Source organism: Amblyomma maculatum, chromosome 9 (assembly GCF_055883805.1).
Source record: "Amblyomma maculatum isolate TAMU_Amacu chromosome 9, ASM5588380v1, whole genome shotgun sequence".
Taxonomy (NCBI): domain Eukaryota; kingdom Metazoa; phylum Arthropoda; class Arachnida; order Ixodida; family Ixodidae; genus Amblyomma; species Amblyomma maculatum.
Window position 1 is genome coordinate 72,359,875 of NC_139352.1, and position 22,304 is coordinate 72,382,178.

A 22,304-nucleotide genomic window follows, 5' to 3' on the forward strand; every position below is an offset into this window, starting at 1 on the left:
CGAACAGACCCAATAGTTATTAGCGAAAGCTTTAAAAGGCAATGTTGTATCGCTAAACACTGAAGTCAAGATGTGTTAGTGGTAGTGGTTGTGATAGCATAATAATGAAAATGGAAAAACAAGCGGTGATAACATGGTTAGTGATAATGAATTAAAAAATAAATTAGTTATGAAGAACACAGACATAAGGAAATCACTGACAAGAAAATTGGTCATAAGGAATGTAGTGATACAGAAACCAGTGATAAGGAAATCAGTGATGAGAAAATTCAAAATAAATTTTTGGACAAGAAAATTAGTAATAACAAAATTAGTGATAGTGAGAAGAAAATCAGTGATAAGAAAAATACAAACATGAGATTTTTTCGCAGTTCTTCAATGCGGGTCACCCCAGTGATCTCCAGGCTTTTTCCGAATGAACTGTAGGCTCAGATCAGATTCCATACACTACATTGTTCACCTGAGGGAAGCGGGTTTTCTATTATGACGAAGAATCTTGAAATAAGAAAACTGCATCTTCCAAAATTGCCATAAGATGTTGTTATAAGGTTTGGTTTGCTTTATAAGGTTTAATTTCCCGGAGTGACTCAGGCTATGACTAATAAACATATTTCATGCCATTTAAAGTGCTCATTCTTGCAAAGCAAAAAGTTGACAAAAACCTAGCTTAATTTAACGCAAAACCACACAGGTACAAGCTACAGCCATTCATGAGCACCATTACATCCTACCACTAACTGAAACCGAAACCAAGCCAACTGCGTGCACATATGGAGAAGCCTTCACCGAAGGAGCTATTCCCGAACATCAGTGAGGAGGGCTTGCGGTCGAGGCTTTATGTTACCGGCCAACGGCCGAACACCTTTTCTCTGTCGCAGCTGCACCGTCTCTGCAGTTGGCCCACAGCAACGGACCAGCATTGCCACGCCCGCCTCTATGAGCAGTGCTGCCAGGGCAAGCCCGTGTCCTGCCAGCAGCAGTAGAAAGACAGAGCGCAGGTTGTCGAAGTCCAGGTTGTCACGTTCGCCCACGTCCACGCGGGGACAGCGCGAGAAGTCGCCCCCGGCGGAGACCGTCTCAGCATGCCACTTCAGGATCACGCCGGCCTCGGCCAGACGGCTGCGCCTACGAAGAGGTTGCCAAATGCGCAGCTTTGGAGAGCTGCAAGTCTAGCTGGGCGGGCATCCTCAGGCAACGGTAAACTCGAAGCTGCGCCGCCTCCTTCCAAAGCACTTTTACCACCCATGATAAATATTTCAAGATGGCGTGGGATCAGCGCACAATTAGGTCATTAATTGTTATCAAGAAACTGCGCGAGTTAAAGCGGTAATTTACGCGAGTAATTTACGACAGCACTCAATCTCGTATGTGTAACTGTTTTGAGCAGTTTCTTTCACAAAGATATACAAACTGTGACGACGAAACCAGGAAAACAAGGACGAGAAGGTTCCACTAATAGAAAAGGCGAAAATATTGACAGCTGTGAAGGATCAAGCTATTTGGATCGAAAGGAGTCATGACAAAGAACTGGCGTGTCTCAGAAGCAGGGATAACACTCTTCTGTGAGGATCGAGCGCACATGGTCTTCTTCGTAGGCAGCAGGCGAATACCTCTCCTCATCAACTACAAATGACGAGATCGGTAACCGAAAAGTTCGGGCGTTCCAAAATCAAATCAATGCTAGGAGTAAGGCGGCTTTTAATGAAGTGGTTTACTCGGCTATAAACAAAATTGCGTGGGCACCTCCATAAGCATGAAAGCGAACCTCAAACCAGCAATAACTCAAAGCAACAGCACGAAAGACAAGGGTACTAGTGATGAACGAGAAAAAAGAAGGACGGAAATAAGGAAACAAACAGACATACGAAGGAAGGAAGGAAGGAAGGAAGGAAGGAAGGAAGGAAGGAAGGAAGGAAGGAAGGAAGGAAGGAAGGAAGGAAGGAAGGAAGGAAGGAAGGAAGGAAGGAAGGAAGGAAGGAAGGAAGGAAGGAAGGAAGGAAGGAAGGAAGGAAGGAAGGAAGGAAGGAAGGAAGGAAGGAAGGAAGGAAGGAAGGAAGGAAGGAAGGAAGGAAGGAAGGAAGGAAGGAAGGAAGGAAGGAAGGAAGGAAGGAAGGAAGGAAGGAAGGAAGGAAGGAAGGAAGGAAGGAAGGAAGGAAGGAAGGAAGGAAGGAAGGAAGGAAGGAAGGAAGGAAGGAAGGAAGGAAGGAAGGAAGGAAGGAAGGAAGGAAGGAAGGAAGGAAGGAAGGAAGGAAGGAAGGAAGGAAGGAAGGAAGGAAGGAAGGAAGGAAGGAAGGAAGGAAGGAAGGAAGGAAGGAAGGAAGGAAGGAAGGAAGGAAGGAAGGAAGGAAGGAAGGAAGGAAGGAAGGAAGGAAGGAAGGAAGGAAGGAAGGAAGGAAGGAAGGAAGGAAGGAAGGAAGGAAGGAAGGAAGGAAGGAAGGAAGGAAGGAAGGAAGGAAGGAAGGAAGGAAGGAAGGAAGGAAGGAAGGAAGGAAGGAAGGAAGGAAGGAAGGAAGGAAGGAAGGAAGGAAGGAAGGAAGGAAGGAAGGAAGGAAGGAAGGAAGGAAGGAAGGAAGGAAGGAAGGAAGGAAGGAAGGAAGGAAAACAAATAACTGTCCACCGACTGGTAACGATGCAATGGACAGCTCACCGTCGCTCCCAGGCATTCATGAGGAGGCGGACGTTGTCGCGGTTGTAGTACACAACCAGAGGGTGCGAGAAGAGGCGCTCGCGGCCGATGTAGAATTCGTGGTGCGGGTAGCGGTGGCACCTCTTGGCCGCCTGATACACCAGGGTGGTGCGGTCCCCGATGATGACCGCCTTGCCCTCGACAACCTGGTCCAGCACTTTCGCGGACCACAGCAGCTCGTAGGGCACCAGCGAGTCGGCTTTCAGCCTGCGGTACACTTGGCGGTCGTGCAGCCGTGGTGACAGCTGCGCTTTTATTAGAGAAACATTCTTTTGTGGTGGTCGACAGTACTAATGTAGAAGTAGGGTCAGGTCAACGCGATTGCCTGTCGCTAACAATCAGCTCCTAGTGCGCAGTCTGGATAATACGGCATGCATGGTCAGTCACTATCGAACGCACAAGTGGCGCAACCCGACGCCTCCTCGTCAAAACCGCCATTGGTGTCATGATCACGAGCGCAAGGTAAAATGCCAATGGGGACAAGTGTACTTTGCCTGTATCAATATATTGGAAGCTATAGCTTCCTGCGCTATAATCTGAAATGAAATGACAGAGAGGCCACTGTCATTTCACGCGGAGCTTTCATAATCTAGGACAAGTAAAAATAGAATCGAAATACGAGTGCAGTCATATACCGGTCGCTTACTCAGCAAACTGCGGTGACGTAGACATTTTTGTTCCGTGTCTTCGAGCCTAGGGTACGCGTCGTCAACTTCAAAAGCGTAATCGCGTAGTCCATTTTGCTCCTGGCGAGTCGAATTTGCATCGAATGGCGGAAAAGAGAATGTTCCAATTTCAAATGAAAGTTTGTAATCAATAAATATCTTTTCTGTCTCACCATAAAAGTACGCAGCCACGGAGAGCCTGAGAATCAATTTTTACTAAGTAGAAAAACTCTAGCTGTCCTCGCTTTACCATAGTAATATACAACTTGAAACAGCAGTTGATAACTGTGGGTAGTGGTACGCGGCGTGTGTATTACTCCGCTGAACAGTAAACAGAATCAGTTTTTAATATTTGACAATTGCAAACAAGCCATAGGTAATGAAACCACCGCACTTATAATTTGATCTGATACCTTTTTATTTTGGTAACCAGAAAATCCCTTAAAACGGACTAATTTGTGTCGCGGAGGGATTGTGTCTGCCGGTTACTGCGGGCTTAAGTCGCATCCGCCTATAGACAAGGCTTGCCCACGCCCAACTTTCCTAAACACCAAGAACTTAAGGCCACCGCTCGCTGTATATAGTAACGAACACTGCGTAATTCGAAGGCTACTTGGAGAAGTTTGCAAACAAAACGGCCAGATCTCATTTTCCCCAAAAATCTCTCATGAAATGTTCCTCCGCTTACACCGTCTAGATCTAACGGTCATATAAAACGAATAAAATGCACCGAAGATTCCAAATTCCTGCGGTGGTTTTGAGTTTTGAACCTCCACTGTACGTAGTGCTAGCCGTGTAAACAGGTCCGCGATTATGCGATACCTATTGATTGTGAGCCAACTGAACGATATTGTAATATACTGTTATTCGCGTGTTGATGGTGATGGTCTAAGCTTTCAATAAGTACCATATTTTTTTTTTAAGTTGGTACTGCACTCACATACAATAAATAAGACTGGAATACTAAACCAATGCAGTGCGTTTCTGAAAATTAATAGCCAAAAACGCGAACCTTGCAGACGGAAGGTCAGGGAATATATGTTGACTGCTAGTAAAGTTAAACAATAAGCGAAAAAGTACGTTGTAGAACTTTTTCTCAGAAAGTGTCCAGGATGTGGTAAAACTTTTCGTCCCAATTCCCTGCTTTTTCATCTTCTTGCAAGCGCATGTGTGGCTGAATTACGCAATGATCAAATAACAAAAGCAGTCACATACCGGTCCATTTGGCCCGCTTCTATTGGCCGGTATGTCCGCCGGTCCGACCAATAGGAGCGTAGTTAATGTATCAGATCTTGGCTGGATGTTTTATGCAATCGTTGCGTAATCCAGCACCTGGACAGCATCGCGACTAACCTGCCATCATACCTAAGTACAAATGTCTAATTGCTCCCGATCATTGCCTTCTACTCAGCGTTGCAGCATCCAGTCCATAAATGGGCTAGCTGATTACTGATTCGAAAATAATACTTGAAAGTATGGTGTGCAATGACAGTTTCTTTCTTTTTTTTTTTTTTTTCGTGGTGACATGTTTTTCGCGTTTCGGCTGGTAGCCAAACGGCTTGGTTAATTGCGCGAAACACACAGACCCAACGAATGAGTACGGGCCTCGTTCTGCGTTTGTTTCGCGCATTTAACTAGAATTAATAGTTAGCAATCAGCTTAGAAGAACGTTCTTTTAATGTCTTTACGCGGTTGGCTTGTACGGTAGTTTTTTGCAGTGGAAATTCGAGCTGAAAATTTAGCTTAAAAAACAAAGATTATAAAATATTAATCTGAGACCTTCCCACTGCCGATGCGAAAATTTTGTGTCCGTCATATCGTTTAAGCAGCTCACCCTTTATCTCAACGATCTCTACATGTCACTGCTCGATGCCCGTTGGTAGGACGCCTCGATGCGCGCACTCGCCACCGCCGCTCTTTGCTGCCTACTGAGTGGGCATCGTAATGGCGGACATCGTGCAGACGACGCTGTTGTCTCCACCCTCCACGGCGACGAAGGGGGCGCGCGCATCGAGGCACCCTAGATTCGCCGACATCCGAAGAACACAGAAGTTACAGCCCGGAGAAAAGAGCTTCTGCTCAAACAGTCTATTCAGAGACCGCTGGGATCTAAACTCTATCTAGCGATTGCTTTCTCTTCGCGTGTATTGTACAGCACGGTGTGAAACGAAACTCTTCAGCACTTGCGAGGCTTGGACGCCCACTCACCGCGAGTAGCAGCGGGTAGGCGGGACCCCTGAGCATGAACACCCTGACGTCTTCGCGCAAAGACAGCTGCGCGCTTGAGTCTATACGGTGTCCGCTCCGGTGTCGCACTGTCAGGCCAGCCTTCATCTTGCCCGTGAACACATTAGTGAACACCAGCATGGCCAGCCACCAGAAGGCCACCACCACGCGGCCCGAGGAGCCCCAGGGAACGGAGGCACTCACTGCGTCAAGCCAGATCACGTGATCACGTCACAAGGCACGTCGAAGGAACGACGCGGTCCATATGCGGTGTAACGAGAAGTGTTAGCATTCCGATTAGATCACAGGAGCAGTTTCGTATGGCATTTTATTATCCTAAAAAGCGTACATTTGGTCATATCCAGTGATGTGGTAATACAAAACGAAAAAAAGGAGTGATTTGTAGTGTTGCTTATTTTTACCTCTTTCCTCAAAACATAAAGTGTCTAGTTTCTGTACAATATCAGTGCATGATGAAAACTATGTAGTGTAAATTATTCTAGAGCCCTCCACATGGCTCTCCACAAGCCCTAGCCGCTTGGAATACTTGGAATACATTCAGCCACAATGTATGCCTCAAAAACAAAAACCTCCTGGGCTCTAAACTTTTGACAAACACTGTAAATCTAGAAACCCTTCGGTCAGAATTCCCTCTTACATCGCAGCCCTTCTAGATAGATTCCATAGCGACTCGGACACACCTGTGGTGAGAATTCCAGAAATATATATCCTATAGACTCTAATAAGCATTTATTCTCAAGCAGTCACTAGCCATCTAGCGTATAGCATAGTGAGACGATTCCAGTTGCATACTTGTAACTGTCCCGTAATTTTCTTGTGTAATACTTGTAGTGATAATTTAACGGAATGTAGAATGACAGGTGATGGTTGTCTGAGGAACGTCTTCCAATCGACTCCTGTCTTACGGGATAGCGATATTCGAAGTGCGGTGGGTATGAAACTTGAGGATCTAAGGTTTACCAACGTCACCATCAGTCCTGTTACGTGAGTTTCAAGACAAAGGCTTCTTCCACGGACTGTCAGCGTGTCTAACGCCAGCTTCACATGTCGGATGGCGACTTTCGCATAACCTCCTCGATCATCTAATGCTATATATAAAAATAGAACAAAGGGTTTACAGTGGAGTGATCTTACAATTTGGTGATTAAAGGGAAGTCCCCGTGCCGTAAACGATTCCTCCCCAGTCACATCACGTCGGTGGCTGCTGAATCGCATCCGCAATGAAGAATACTCGTGCGTATAGTTTTTCTGTCAGGGACGAAGTGAGAATAATACGAGTTAAATTGAACCCTGGCTGCTTGTCCGCCTATTGCACTACACCACACACTAGATCACAGTAGTAGTGTTGGCAATCCCTTGTTGTGAAAAATAAATACAAAAAGAAGGAAAATATGTTGCCCGGTGTAATACTTAAGCATCCGAGATGCGACCGGTGGAAATAAAAGGGACATGGATGAGAGAAGATAGATAGAGAGGAGAAATATAAAGGGGAGAGATAGGGAAGAAGGACGGAGGAAAGCTGTGTACTCTAATTACAATAAAAAAAAAAGAAGATATGCGACTATATTTTGGCCATCGGCCTCTGATCACAAACCAACCACAGATCTGCAGTGAATAAGATGCGGTCGAAGGCATTTCACACGTACACTGCTATTATCCCGATGTCGACATAAACTGATTGCTTGACGCAATACAAAATTAGGTGATGAAATTGAAAGCATGTGGGGAAAACGATAAAGAAGCATGCAAACACTATGACATATCTCACCTTCGAGCCTTTCTCGTCTACTTCTTTTCTTTAGTATTCTTGGCTATTACCCCGTCGGATATATAATAAAAAGTCAACAATCCTAAGTTGCACAACAAATTTTTCTTTCAGCATCATCGCCATTTACTCAAAAACCACTGTGAGAAAAGTTTGAATCATGTCCTTTCCCAGGCGTTAACGTTCCACGCCAAAACGCCAAAACTAAAAGTTCCTTCAGCTGTTTCCAAATTCTACGCACAAGACTTTTTTGCCTTGTACATTCAAAGCTCAAAGTGGAAAGCGAAAATTTTGGTTCCTAAATGTTTCTGCAAATACGTAAAAACTTTCGGGAATCTTTACGCCTATGATTCCCTTCCTCATCCCCAGGAAAAAAAAAACAAAAAAAAAACTGAAACAAACAGATCTTCATGTAACATCCGTGCACTCAAACTCTCAGACATTTTCCACCGTCATAGCGAACGGTTGCCCACCTTGAAGGCATATGCACCTTGCGAGCGTGAACAGGTTTTCAAACAGTCTTGATATGAACATCTGTGGAGAACCCGGAGAGAGCGATTTGATCAGAGCCAGCAGAAGCATGGAGATCGCAAGGGCTATCCAGACCTGCAAACATGGAAATGTGCAGTTGCACATAAGTTGCATGGCACTAAAGCGGTGTATACTTCTACTGCAAAACAGAAAGGATGTCAAAAAGGCGATGCAGAGATGGCCATTCGTGAAAGACCATTTTACTGGTATACTTAAAACGCGGAGTTATCAGGCCTCGTTATCTATAGTTGAAATAGCTAAATGAAATGCATGCTTTCATCAGACTTCTGCGAGTGAAAGTTCGCTATCAGAACAAAACCTACGGCTTGCCAGAGGCCATAGCAGGAACGTGATTTTGTTGCATTTCACGAATTTCCCTGGACACTTAAAAGTCGGTCTTCATTTCAAATGTCTTCATTACATATCTTTAGCAGTAAATAACGCTAGTCCCTTCTTCCGATATGCATCGAAAACGGAGCATGCAATTACGCAATTGGCAGTGCTGGTACACGTGAGTAGATGATCAGTTCGAAATGCCGTTGGCAATTGAAAATGATCCGTTCGGATTTCAACATATAAGCAGCGAAAATACATAAGCGCAGCAAAAGTCGTATCCAGCAAGCAAATAATCATCCACTGCCTTCCCACTCGCGTGAAACCTTTTTCTATATTTAAGATATACACACGTTGATCAAGATCTTAAGAAAAACCTACGTAATTATGCTTGCTCATAAATTTGTTTTCATTCCTGTAGTTTTGCTGTTGCGGACGCAATAACTAAGCTTCATTTGCTATATGCACATCATCATTACGTCAATGTCATTAGTTGGCGCACTTGAGTGTGTTGGTTTTGCGGCCGCAGATGAAAGCGTTCTTCCCATTGAAGTACCCAGGCGTAACTGCAAAACAAAGCACATGCAACCAACGGTCCAATGCATTTCATTTCGCTCACCACAGTTACCGTCTCAACTACCTTATGCGTACATGACTTAGCGTATACGCTTTAAATAGCATATATACGTAAGATATCTCGATTAAGAAAAAAAAAAGACTATGAGTCCTAACAAAGTGAATATGAACAGAAATGCAAGAAATTTAATGCGAGACACTATACGCCACTGTCCTATGCCGGAGACAAAAGAATCGCTCCTTTTTACTAGATTAGGAAACCAGACGTGCATGTGGGCAGGGGAAACGCTGAAGTCGGCGACTACGTGCGTCTACTGATCATAAACAAGACTTTGCCCTTGCTGATTTGACACCTCAATATTAAAAAAATAATAAGAAGGCTTTCTCTAGTGTCGCTGGCCACCATGCTGCGTAAACTTCAAACACATTCTATTCTCAGCTATTCGAGATTGGCACTGATTACGGACGGGGACTACGACCTCATTTCCCCCAATTGCGACTGTGTAGTAACGGCCACATTGGCACACGCCCTTTGGGGATGTAGGGGAAGACCACCCCCTCGTACTTCACTGCCAGTCCCCTCCGAGGAGAGCTGGGACCAACTTCTTACGCACTCAGACAAGAAGATGCAGCTGGCGCTTGTCTCGTGGGCCCAGAGCGTCGCCCCCACCTAGGGGCCACGCCAGGCCGACATGCCTTAATAATTACTTTTTTGGCATTAAAAGTTGTTTCTCTCTCTCTCTCTCTCTCTCTCTCTCTCTCTTGTGTCGCGTGTCATCGCGGAAGAAGTGGCTCTCACGTCAGGGTTGAAGACCGTTAGCGAGGAGGCAATGCTGCTGTTCTCGGAGCTGTCGTTGCCGAAACCTCCCAAGATGACCACTTCCTCCGCCCAAAGGCTGGACGTGGGCTCGGCTACTTCGTTGCGCGAGTTGGTCGGGTAGAAGAGAGTGTAGGCCACGTCGCTTTCCTGCGTTGCAAATCCGCAGTTGTCTTTCGGTCGGTGGCTTACGCTCGCATATACTGATCACGATAGCGTCATTATCATAGTCATCAATCGAGACGAAAATAAAATAAACAGAAGCGAGAGAGAACGCATAATCATCTTCGTTTCGCCCCGAAAGTGATCGGGTTGTATTTTTGTTTTGAAACGTAAGGAGTATTGATAAATTAATGTTGTTCAATGTGTCTTAGAAAAAAAAAATGTAATTGGTGGATTAAATAAGAAATTCAGATTAACCGTAATCAAAGCTGTCGCCACGAGTACAAAAATAAATCGTCCCAAAGTTTTTATCGCGGTATTAACCAGATTTCAATCCTGAAATGAAGTACCTTAAAATATTAACGCATCACATCACACAGCTGCTTTCAAATTGATGGGTGAGATAGGAATCGACAACATGACAACACTGGGGCCGTTGTACCTTCGTCTGAAGTCTCACCGCCGCTAAAAAAAATAACAGGCACGCCTCTGATGTGAGAGCGTCCACTTCTTTGACCACAAGGCCACAATGGTCCCACTGAGCTGTAAATCTCCCATCTGGTCTAGATCATCTAAGACTAGCGATACTGTCTCTGTCATTTATTTACATACGGGATAACGTAATCGTGCTTTATATTGTAGAAATGAAACGCTCGCGACTATATGCCTAATGAGCCTCATTGATCATCTGTGAAATTATTTTTACCGTAAGCCGCCTACGGAGTGGCCTACACCAAAACAAAAAAAAAAACATGACAAGATTTCTGATGCGGAAAAATATTGCTGGGGTTTATCCCCAGCTGAACCTAGTAATCCAAATGTAATCTCTGTTAAGCATGACTACACATCAGCCTGCGCCGAGGCGTCGACAAACTCGGGCCGGTACGCACCAACCAAGCGCCGTAGAAACAGTTGTTATAGTGGCATAATCAGTGTACGTCAGATAACCTCTGAAACCTCCGCTAAGGCGTCTCTCGGCACAAGGTGAAACATGCAAATGCGTGACCATGAATCCAAATCCAGGTGGTCAAATTATCCGGAGCTCTACACTACGGCGTATCTCAGCTCAAGGTCCAACAGGCACGTGAATGACCTCTGGAGTTGCAGTGCGAAGAGTATAGAGCTAACGCACCCAAAAGTTACATAAAGCGAGCTTACAAAGCATTCAGACGAGTTTTAAAACTGCGGCCAGTGCAGGAAATTGGTATTGACAACAGAGATCGCTAGCAACCACATCCAGGTTAAATGGCAGCTCTCACAGGCACGTCGGCTGAGTGCATCGACGCCTGTGTTCTGGCTGCAGGTGACAGTAACAACACGGCCTTACATTTCGCTGCAGCTTCCCAATGAATCCTGTCCACGAGCCATTAGGCAGCTTGATGCCCCAATCTGGATTGTCCAGGATGGTTACCTTGTGCCTGTTAGCAAAAGAAAACAAAAATCATGGTAATGAAGCAAACCTATACGAACCCCGTTACGTAGCGCTGTGCGGAGACTGAAGCGGTGGAGGTCAACGAACAGTACGCACTCGTCTTCCGACCAGAAACGTAACAGAGAGCATGCACTCTTGGTCAGGAGGGTGTGAAAGGGGTTAGGGGTGAGATATTTAGGGGACCAATTCTTTCTCATTAATGACTGGAGTCAGATACAACTCAACTAAAACTGCAGAGGTTCAGCTATCATTGAACCAAGTTTCAAGAGCGTTGCCCATCGGCTGCAGCTGCAGTCGCTGCTACCGCTTCGATCTTGGCTCGCTTCAGCGCCTGATAAGCTTCTCGGCAACGGGCTGGTCTGGCTTCTATTTGTTCGATGATCTAGGCAGTCTGCCTGGCACAGCTGCTGTGTCTGTCCTTAGGGGGATAGCGTATGTGTATGGTGCGCTGAACCTAGGCAAATGATGGTTGGTTGGTTGGTTTGTGGGGTTTAACGTCACAAAGGGACTCGGGCTATGAGAGACGCCGTAGTGGAGGACTCCGGAAATTTCGACCCCCTGGGGTTCTTTAATGTGCACTGACATCGCACAGCACACGGACGCTATCCGTTTCGCCTCCACCAAAAAGCGGCCGCCGAGGCCGGGATTCGATCCCGCGTCCTTGGGCGCAGTAGTCGAGCGCCGTAACCACTCGCCACCCCGGCGAGTCCTAGGCAAAGGAGGAAGCAGCGCAGATGCAACTTCAAGAAGACAACGATGTCCACTGCACAGTGGGAGAATGTTTTGCAGTTGGGAGACGACAATGTCCACTGCGCAGCGCGAGAGTATGTTGCAGTTTTACACGAGGCGTGACCGGCTGCGGCGACAGCCCAGAGCTCTCGTGCCTGGGCATGATGATGAAGACGATGATGTTTGCAAGATCACAAATGTACCATCCATTGACCTTAAGGTTTGTGCATGGAAGGAGTATAGATAACTCTCTAAAAGCCCTTTTTCTTCATGAGAAGACTCCCCTAAAGCCCATACATGGTGTGGCAGATGAAGTTTAATCGCGGCTCATTCAGATTAAACGCTGCACCATGGAAGGAGTATAGATAACTCTCTAAAAGCCCTTTTTCTTGATGAGAAGACTCCCCTAAAGCCCATACATGGTGTGGCAGATGAAGTTTAATCGCGGCTCTTTCAGATTAAACGCTGCACGATGCCTGAAAACCACTCGATGCTATTGATTGAAGGGCCTTCTTTGAGCAGCATCTGTCACTTTTAGCCTGCTGAGAAATACACTCATTACCAAAGCTGAGCATCGAAATCAGTCGTTCTGGTTGGCTATGTTATTTCGTGAAATCACTGTGTGCCATCACTCTGACCGGCTAAACTTTACCTAAGGTCTTTAATGAGAATGACGTCAGAAACTGTGGAGGGAAAAAATCAAGAGGGCGCGTTCGGCAGTGATCTCGAAGCATAGTCAAAGCAAGTGAAAATGATACAGTCAGTCTTCATGTAATCCAACCACGTGTTAGCGTACGGTGACGACAATCATCGCTTCGCGGACGCACGCGTATATGTTGAAGGACGGGGGCGAGATCGTGCTTGAAAAACTGGATGCCACGTGTTCGCAATGCCTCAACAGTTCGAGCGTGCCGGAATCTTGGAAGAACGCTAACAATGTCTTAATCCGCAACATTAACGGTCATTGAGGGTAATGTCCGTTGATTACAACGTATTTACTCAGGTAATCAGGGCATGCCTCAGGCTTCAGTAAGCCAAAAGGCTAAGGATACTTTTGAAAAGATCACAGTGCTGAACAATAAGCCCTATTAACATTGTCATTCAATGGATAGAGAATAGGCAGATTATATAGCCTTAATACATTACTAGAAACCACTTGACTCATTCGAAGAATCACGAAACTAGTAGGGAATCACAGTTTAAATAGACAGATGTGAAAGTTTTGAATGATGTCTATAGCGCCTGCGCAACAACTTTATATAGTCCTCCATAAAGTAATAAAATTCACATTAAGAAGGGCATATGAAGTTACCTGATTCTCAGCAGCTGCGTCCCCCTTGCATTATTGTTGTTGTTGTTATAAAAAAAATGGCGCATACTTACAAGGGGGTTGGTCATGACCAGGCAGTGTATGTATATATATATATATATATATATATATATATATATATATATATATATATATATATATATATATATATATATATATATATATATATATATATATATATATATATATATATATGTACAGTTTGTTAGATTACATACTGCAGAAATGAGATATTGCATTGCGTTTGCAAGTTTCATTTTCTTCCTCTTTCTTTAGTGGCGCGTTTCCTTCTTGCTCTCTCCCGCGCGCATATCTATCCGCTCGCTCTCGACTCTCTTTGGATAGATTTCGGTAAAATTCATGGCGACTTTACCTGCATCATCCATATTTGTAATGGCATTGCATCCTTTATCCTATGGCGCAAATATCTTCCATTTACCTTGCTTTGACCGCTTTTAGACTACCTCCAACCTTTAGAGCATGCAAGGTTATCTCCGAGTAAAATTTACGCCTGACACCTGGAGTTTATTGTAAGCTCGATAGCTCTGTCATTTTTATCCTGCCTGGAGGTTAAAGCTTTCATGCTGTGGGATGTCTTAGCAGATTTTTGGCTTAGAATTAACCGGTGTCCGGTTGAACTACCTACCGCCTGCTTCTACTGTGCACTCCATAATGATAACTTTGAGATAATTCATTGCTTGAATGCTAAGGTGGTAGTCATCTGTTAAAACCTGTTATCTATTCTGCAGCGAAATCTTGAATTTCTCTCATCTCCTTCTGACCACTAACTCGTAGATGGGATTCTTCCTTACTGGGTTTTTCCACTCTCCCTATTAAAATTTAATTTAGGCTAATTCCAAAGCTTACGATTTGATAACTGCTGCATTGTAACTTTCCAAGGATGTTCCTTTTCTTTATGATACAAATCGGAAACACAATTTGATGCCAAAGTACATTCAACTTTTGTGTTACCATGAGGGGATATTGCTTGTTCACTTATTGTTATCCTGATTGCGAAGGAAGGAATATACAATGCGTTATCTATTTCTCTCTGCAAGCTCTACTAATGCCACATTCACCCACTTCCTGGTCTCCAGACTCTTTCTTGTTCGCAATGTATCCACGCATCAGTATTGCGTAGTGTCTTTTTTTTTATTTTGATCACTACCTATTCCACATCTTCATAGATGCTTTCGACCACTTGACTACGGGTTGTACCGTGACCTAAAAACAGCGCAAAAGGCTAACAAGAGAAGATGCACAGGACCACTGCTGGCCCTGTGTATTTCTTTGTCTAGTTCCTTCGCCTTTTGCGCTGCTTGTTATTGTTAAGCCTTTGAACGTGGTTTACTTATTGCACATAACATAAGCATTTCTATCCTGAACTTTCATGTTACATCTTATACGCTTTTCTGTGCCTTCTTTTTGTTTGTGAATAGCCCCTCCTGCTTGGGCCAAGTATTGGCCTGCAGTAATACTAAATAAATAAAATTAATGAAAAACTTAGCTCCCTTAAAAGCAAAGCAACGACGCGGTGTTGCTTGTGTGCTTACTCGTCTTCAGGTGTTCGAATTTCTGTACAAGCATGGACAAAATAGTTATAAAGCCTGTTCGTTTGCTCTAAATGCACACACACACACACAAACACACACACACACACACACACACACACACACACACACACACACACACACACACACACACGCACGCACACACACACACACACACACACACACACACACACACACACACACACACACACACACACACACACACACACACACACACACACACACACACACACACACACACACATCGTCCTACTCTTTCACGTCCCACTCTTTCGGACGAAATATTTACGTTAGGCGTGTCTCGCAATAATTAACCGAGATCATGCTTGAAGAAAGCTTACCGCATTCCCATTCGCTCGGCTATGTCGAAGAGCAGCTTTAGTGGGCTGGTGGCGAAGGTGTGGTATTTAATGCTGCCGTTGGGAAAGAACTGTCCATGTGGCATGTGCTATTTGAAACAGAATGAGAAAAGCGAAACATTACGTCCATGAAAGCCTGGAAAGTTAGTCTTAACAAAAAGGTACAATGCTTGAGCGGCAAGTCATAAGCTGCGACATAGCTTTTAAAGAATCCTTACTATTAAGCAAACGCGAATATAAATTCAGCAAATAGAAAAGAACAGCTCGCTGTCATGTAGAAACGCAGTGAAAACAAGAACCTGGTAGTTATCATAAGGAGGCGATATAAGGAACAATGAGTCTCCTGAAGAACGTCGCAGAAAGATTATCGGATGCAGTAATAGGAGAAACGCGCACACAAAACAATGTTCCGCACAGTAATGGACATTGCCCGCTTACATTCATTGTGCTTATGCGCAAAACCGGTCCCGCAGTATGTGTCATGGCTATTCTTTCACAGCAGAATTCGAAAGAAGTTGGCTCAGCACGTCTGGCCTTAACACGCTATTGTGCCTGAGTTTTGTACAATATTGTTGTAGCCAGCCCTAAATCACAGCCATGCACTGACGGCTTCCTAGCTCAGCTACTGCTGCGCCTTTTCGACGCTAGCATTTTATAGCACGGTTCTCGCGAGCTAAGCATAACCCGATTGGTCAGAAATAAAATGTCGTCACGATTACATGCTTATTAAGTGGCACACGGGTGTGACAGACGAGCATGGACGTTCCATCCATCTACGCTCACTTTGCAAACGACAGGCGGTTAGAGAGTTATTTACGAATCGCCGACAGATTGCGGTCGCGTCAATGCATAAAAAAAAAAATTCCACAGACATTCGTATGCAAGCTTGGACCGCGGTAAATTGCTCTGTTCGAGCGCTCGTCTCGATTATGCATGTCGGCGAGGCCTTCGTAGACATGCGAGCATGGTGAGCGGGCAGGAAAGCGTAAAACGGGAAAGGAATTGCGACGCAGGCTAAGGTCGATTCCTCTGCTTCGTGCTTATAATTATGTGCTTTGTTACACAAATTTAGTGCATCACTTAAGTCAGGGCTTATGCTTCATTTCTCAGCCGTGTATCGCAGTTGCTTTGTGCGGTATTTCTCGTTCTGTGTAAGTTTCAATGTTTTTAACAGCCAAATAAAGTGGCTGCGGTTATGGAGTCGATGTCACACTGCGGAGCATCATGCGCGGAAAGGAGAAAAGCGGAGAAGCTGGAAAATGGCGGAAGCCTGGTTTTACGCGCGCGTTCACTCTTATCCTCATTAATTAAGACCTGCAACCAGTGTTGTGCAATCTTACTCAATATAAGCTAGCCAACAAATTATATCACGAATGTTTAGCGTAAGGTTCAATTTTTAATCGCCGTCAAATGCAAACATGACGCTTAATTAGTAAAGCGGTCAGTTATGTGGTAATATATCAGCTCAGTACAGTGTGACTTGTTGGTAAGCAGGCCAAGTCCTAGTTTGACCTTGAAGGTTGAGCAGAAGTTCATTGCAGCAGCCGTAATCACTTGTCCAATTTTGCTCTACCGTTGCTCTTTCACAGCCGCTCACGATAAGCCAGGGCACATTACAGCGGGAACATACTGCCAGTATATACCCTAGCCTCGAAAACACCTTAGCAAGGCCTTTCTCCCTCTTTACTTTGTCAACATCGTTTCGCACTGCTGCGCTGTTTTCGCAGTGCTTCTCGTTTGTCCCTTTCTCTATCCTGGTACTGGGTACTCGTACACGATAAATGTACTGCTACACAATACTTGTTCCGCGATGTGTGCTTCATAACATCTCCGCAGTGCTTTGCGACTGCCTGCGTGCTCTCACTCACTCCGTCGCCTGACCTAGACCCAAGCGGCGAGCTCGACAGCCAGCTCCAAGATTTCCTTTTCGGGCTTATCTTACGCCCACAACGCGTTTCCTCATTCAGACAGTTGCGAAACTGTCTTGGAAATTTTTTTCTCGGAAATTTGTCATGCTCATCCTAATCTTCGGCAGCCTTGAACCATTCGGTCAGAATTTCCTTGCAGGTTGCAAGCAAACATTATTGAGGGACACTTAAGCTCCGTCTCTAAAGGTATAACGCGATAACATAGGTAGCCTAAGAGCGGAGTTTAAGTGTCCCCATAACTTTCATCTTCCCTTCTCCTCAGCTTTCCTTATCATTTATTTATTTGTTCCATACTGCAAACATTGTGCAGGTCCAAGCAGGGTGGGTGAAGAGGTAACAAAAAAGACAACATAAACAAAATTAATGAAGTATCAAAGTGTGGTAAAAGACAATAAAGAATCATTCCAATCGGTTACAGTGCAAGGGAAAAATTACAACTTGAATAAATATGTACGTGCAAAATACGGCATCAGCGAAATAGGATGATACGGTGGCGAATGGGCCTTGACGTTGAAGGCGACAGACAGGGTGAAGGATTAATTGCTAGATCATGATTGCAAAGCAAGAATAGAAATTGAAACGCAAATGTTTCCTTCTTTCATCAAAACATGAATGCCATTAGCCTGCATTATTTCTGAAGGTGACTCATATGGAGAAAGCTTAAAACATATACAGCCTTCCTCTATATCTTTTCAAGGCGGGTAATATTGCCCCGTTCCTTTTCCTCCGCTTCATGCTTCATTGTCATTTTCAACGTTCCACGATATTCTCATCTTCGAAGCCGTCATTTTCGATCGCATGATAACCTGTCGATTTTTTTTTTTTTTTTCGCTTTCTCATAATCATCCAAAGCGGCCGAATAGCGCCGCAGGTGTTCTTTAACGCGTCTCCCGCTGGCGACACGCACGGGATGCGCGAGGGTGCACGGGTCGGAGCACAGCCAAACGACAGTGGCAACACGGAAAAGGCATAAGTTTCCCTCCCTGGGAAAGGCAGATAACACAGTCGTGGCCGGACATTGGCCCGCACGGTCTTAGACTCGCGCGCTCAGGTGTATTCCGAGAATTCCTACAAACATTTTCGTAGTGTCCTACACTTAATGGAGTGATTACGAGCCCCTCGTGGCCTTTACCTCAGCATATCGGAAAACTAAAATACAAAAATAGCTGCGCTCTAAGTTCGATTACGGCCATTTTAATCGTTGAATTTTTTTGCTATAATACCGCTCAGCAACAAGAGTTCAATCTGCACATTGCTCGCCTAAAAGATGAATACAGATGCGGCCTCAACAACAGAGACATTTACGTTTTTGCGGCCAGCAGATACACTAACCGGGCGTCGCGCGAGAAAATACTTTTAGCTCGGCGGATCCTTCCAATTCTGGCCGCCTCAGCGTTCAGGGCATGCGCAGTGGCGTCTCCGCTCGGCAGCTCAGCCCCGATGCCGTTGTTGTTGTATTTGTTGTTGTGGCTGTAGGAAGAAGGAAAAGAAAATGCACGGGCCTGCTACTGGCTCTGTAGCTGAGCCCCCTCCGCTGCCTCGTGCAGAGAGAAGAGAAAATAGAGAAGAAAGAAAAGGAAGAGGGAAAGACGCGCGCCGCAACAGCAGACGGCCTACAACAGATAAAAATTCGGTGGCAGGCTAGCTCCCGCCGCAAGCGGCGGTGACCTACCTGCCCCAGCCCCATCCGGGGAGGTATCAAACGCTCAGCTGAAACCCTCTAATATGGAGCCCTCTTCACGTTTGAACGTTTGTCAGCCGTTCTGTAAAGCATTTCGAAATAAGAAGGTTTGGAGTTGCGCGCGAGCGCATCAGTGCCATATGTGCTGGCATTGGCATTAAGCCTCTTCTATTATTCTCTAGATTAAATGCAAAAAGAGTTTCATTGCCAGAGCGTGCTCCGTAGTATTATGGCGGCTACTGCACCGTCCGCATTCGCCCCGTTTATTATTATTACATGAACTTCACTTTATGTTTCATCTAAGAGAATTAGCGTGGCAGGAAATTTTCAGGGAAAGCTTTTAGTTGAGGCGTGCAGCACTCTACGGATTTGGAAAAAAAAAACGTTCAGATGACGCCTCATGCGCGTTTTGTTTTCTTTCGATTCGTACGTACGTGACTAGCGCAGTTGGTATTGTTGCGACTGTAGGAAAAAGGAAAAGAAAATGGTTTGGTTTGGTTAGTGGGGTTTAACCTCCCAAAGCGACTCACTCAGGCTACGGAGACGCAGTAGTGGAGGACTCCGGAAATTTCGACCACCTGGGGTTCTTTTACGTGCACTGGCATCGCACAGTACACAAGCGCCTCGCTTTTCGACTCTATCTAAAAGCGGCCGCCGAGGCCTGCTACTGGCTCTGTAGCTGAGCCCCCTCCGCTGCCTCGTGCGGACAGACGAGGACAGTTCCTGACCCTACGGGGCTGGGACGGTCGGTCAATGCCGCTTGCGGCGGGGGCTAGCCAGCCACCTCTTTTTATCTGTTGTAGGCCGTCATTGCACCCGCCACTGCTTCGGTGATGGACGACGCTGTTGTTGCGGCGCACGTCTTTCTCTCCCTCTTCTCTTTCCTTCCTTCTCTATTTTCTCTTCTGTCCGCACGAGGCAGCGGAGGTCCCAGGTGGTCAAAATTACTTCGTAGCTCTCCACTGCGGCTCCTCTTTCTCTCTTTCCACTTTCACTCCCATCTTCCTCCCTTCCCTTACGGCGCGGTTGCGGTGTTCACAGAAAACAAGTGAGACAGTTACCGCGCCTTTCCCTTCCTTTAAATCAGTCCGGTAAATCAATCAGGTGGCTCAGCTACAGAGCCAGTAGCAGGCCCGTGCATTTTCTTTTCCTTCTTCCTACAGCCACAACAACAACAGACGAGAAAATAGAGAAGAACGAAAAAAAAAAGAAGAGGGAGATAGAAAGACGCGCGTCGCAACAGCCGTCGTCCGCCAGCGAAGCGGTGGCGGGTGTAGTGACGGCAGGTGAGACCCCGACGCAAACGGCGGGGGCTTACCATTCCCAGCCCCGTAGGGCCAGGAGCAGCCACCCTGCCCCTCTTCAGCCTCGTGACTATCCAGCACTGCATGAATGAAGCAATGCAGCAAAATCGGCACAGCTAGCGCAAAGCCCCTTTAACTTCCATATTCTTGCCGGAAGCCCATGCATGCTGCCAAGTAATTGTTTAGATGTGCTAAGGTGCAAGAAAGCAACTAGTTTTTAAGTCAGTATCAGCAGAACACGCGCACATGTGAAGCAAAGGCCACGAGAGGGGGAAAGGTCCCCTGTTTTAAGCCATGGCCAGTTTCCGCGTCAGTAGCAAGCTGTTTCATATATTGTCGCTGTATGCAGAGCAGTTCTCGCCACTCCAGCTAAGAGGTCGGTGCTACAGAACAATTACACATGCAGCGAACTCGACGAGCACGAGTTTCTGCGCCTAAATCATAAAGGTAGAATTTCGAGTTAGGTATTAGGCGTACGACGCGGACCATTTGTCTCGCACAAAGCGCGGCTTCTGCTTCTCCCACTCTGTCTCTCTTCGCCTAAATGATGCTAGAGTGCGGTAGACACTTGCACAAGAGCAAATCAACTCGGTTTTATATCGAACAGCTCATCGCTCAAGCAGGGCAATTCATCTTGGAGCATTCAGCCTGTATAACGATGCCTTTGTGAATGGAGAAAAAAGGTCATATTGAGCGGAAGACATATGCATGAGCATTGTGTTTGCGCTTGAATATAATACGAGGCAATCAGAGGCAGATTCGTGAGCAAGTCATAGAGGAGAAGGGAGGGGGGGGGGGGGGGTATTTGTGCAGAAGGAGGTGAATTAGAGGGTACAAAAGGTATGCTACGTCCTGCCTAGAAAGAAGGAGGTGAATTAGTGTACTTGTGTGCTACAAAACGTATGCAACGTCCTGCCGGTGGCAATCTCCTTTTACAACGGCGCTAAATATATCTTGTGCAGCCGCACAAAACCGCCGACAAGTTCGCTATCCATCCGGTGTTTCTCCGCGTCGCACAAACCTGTCTTGTAACCTGACGCACTGTCATATGCACTGAATTTGCTCGCTAATAACGGTCTTTCGAGATGTGCAGTCTAGGCAAAACTACATTCGACAAATTAGATAGTCTTAGATGTCTCTCAAGAGGAGAATAATCAGTCTACTATCATTTGCCTCTCATCGTTTGCCTCTGAACGGTGTTCGTTTGTGGTTTTGTGGGGTTTAACGTTGTTGTTGTGGCTGTACGAAGAAGGAAAAGAAAATGCACGGGCCTGCTACTGGCTCTGTAGCTGAGCCACCTCCGCTGCCTCGTGCGGACAGAAGAGAAAATAAAGAAAGAAAAGGAAGAGGGAAAGAAAGACGCGCGCCGCAACAACAGCCATCGTCCACCACCGAAGCGGTGGCGGGTGCTATGACGGCCTACAACAGATCAAAATTCTGTGGCAGGCTAGGCCCCGCCGCAAGCGGCGGTGACCTACCTGCCCCCGACCGCGCGAGCCGGCCGCCCATCTCTCCTCTGCTCTGACGTCACAATACGGAAAGTTGAGCTAGTTGGTACATGATTGCAAATTACGAGCGCTGCGACGGAGACGTTGTTCTCCGTCGCAGCGCTCGTAATTTGCACTCTGACGTCACGCATCACGCCCCATCAGCGGAGTCCCAAAGCGACTAAGGCTATGAGAGACGCCGCAGTGGAGGACTCCGGAAATTTCGACCACCTGAGGATCTTTAACGTGCGCTAACATCGCACAGCACACGGACGCCTCTTTGTTTCGCCTCTATCGAAACGCAGCCGCCGAGGTCGGGTTCGAACCCGGGTACTCCGGCACAGTAGTCGGGCGTCTTACCACTGCACCACTCCGGCGGGACTTAACGGTGTTCGTTGTCGTGCTAACTGTAATTGGTTTTGAGGAAAGACGCTGTATCTGTCACACTCGGCGCGCTTTCAAGTGTGGAATTACAGACGGAAGGAGCCCCGCCGGGGTGGTGCAGTGGTAAGACGCCCGACTACTGTCCGGAGTTCCCGGGTTCGAACCCGACCACGGCGGCTGCGTTTCGATGGAGGCGAAACGAAGTGGCGTCCGTGTGCTGTGCGATGTCAGCGCACGTTAAAGATCCCCAGGTGGACGAAATTACTCCGTAGCCCTCCACTACGGCTCCCCTTTCTCCCTCTCCACCTTCACTCCCA

General features: G+C 46.2%; 1 protein-coding gene across 1 annotated transcript; it reads right to left on the reverse strand.

Annotated features, from left to right (window-relative positions):
* Window positions 1-794: 794 nt before the first annotated feature.
* Window positions 795-15,686, reverse strand: LOC146179400 (uncharacterized). Its single transcript, XM_084580187.1, has 8 exons — window positions 15,642-15,686; window positions 15,186-15,292; window positions 11,110-11,200; window positions 9,603-9,770; window positions 7,837-7,969; window positions 5,560-5,780; window positions 2,648-2,931; window positions 795-1,125 (listed from the first exon to the last, which is right to left on the reverse strand). Exons 1-8 carry the CDS (start codon window positions 15,684-15,686, stop codon window positions 795-797), a joined length of 1,380 nt encoding a protein of 459 aa, XP_084436313.1.
* Between the last annotated feature and the right edge of the window lie 6,618 nt (window positions 15,687-22,304).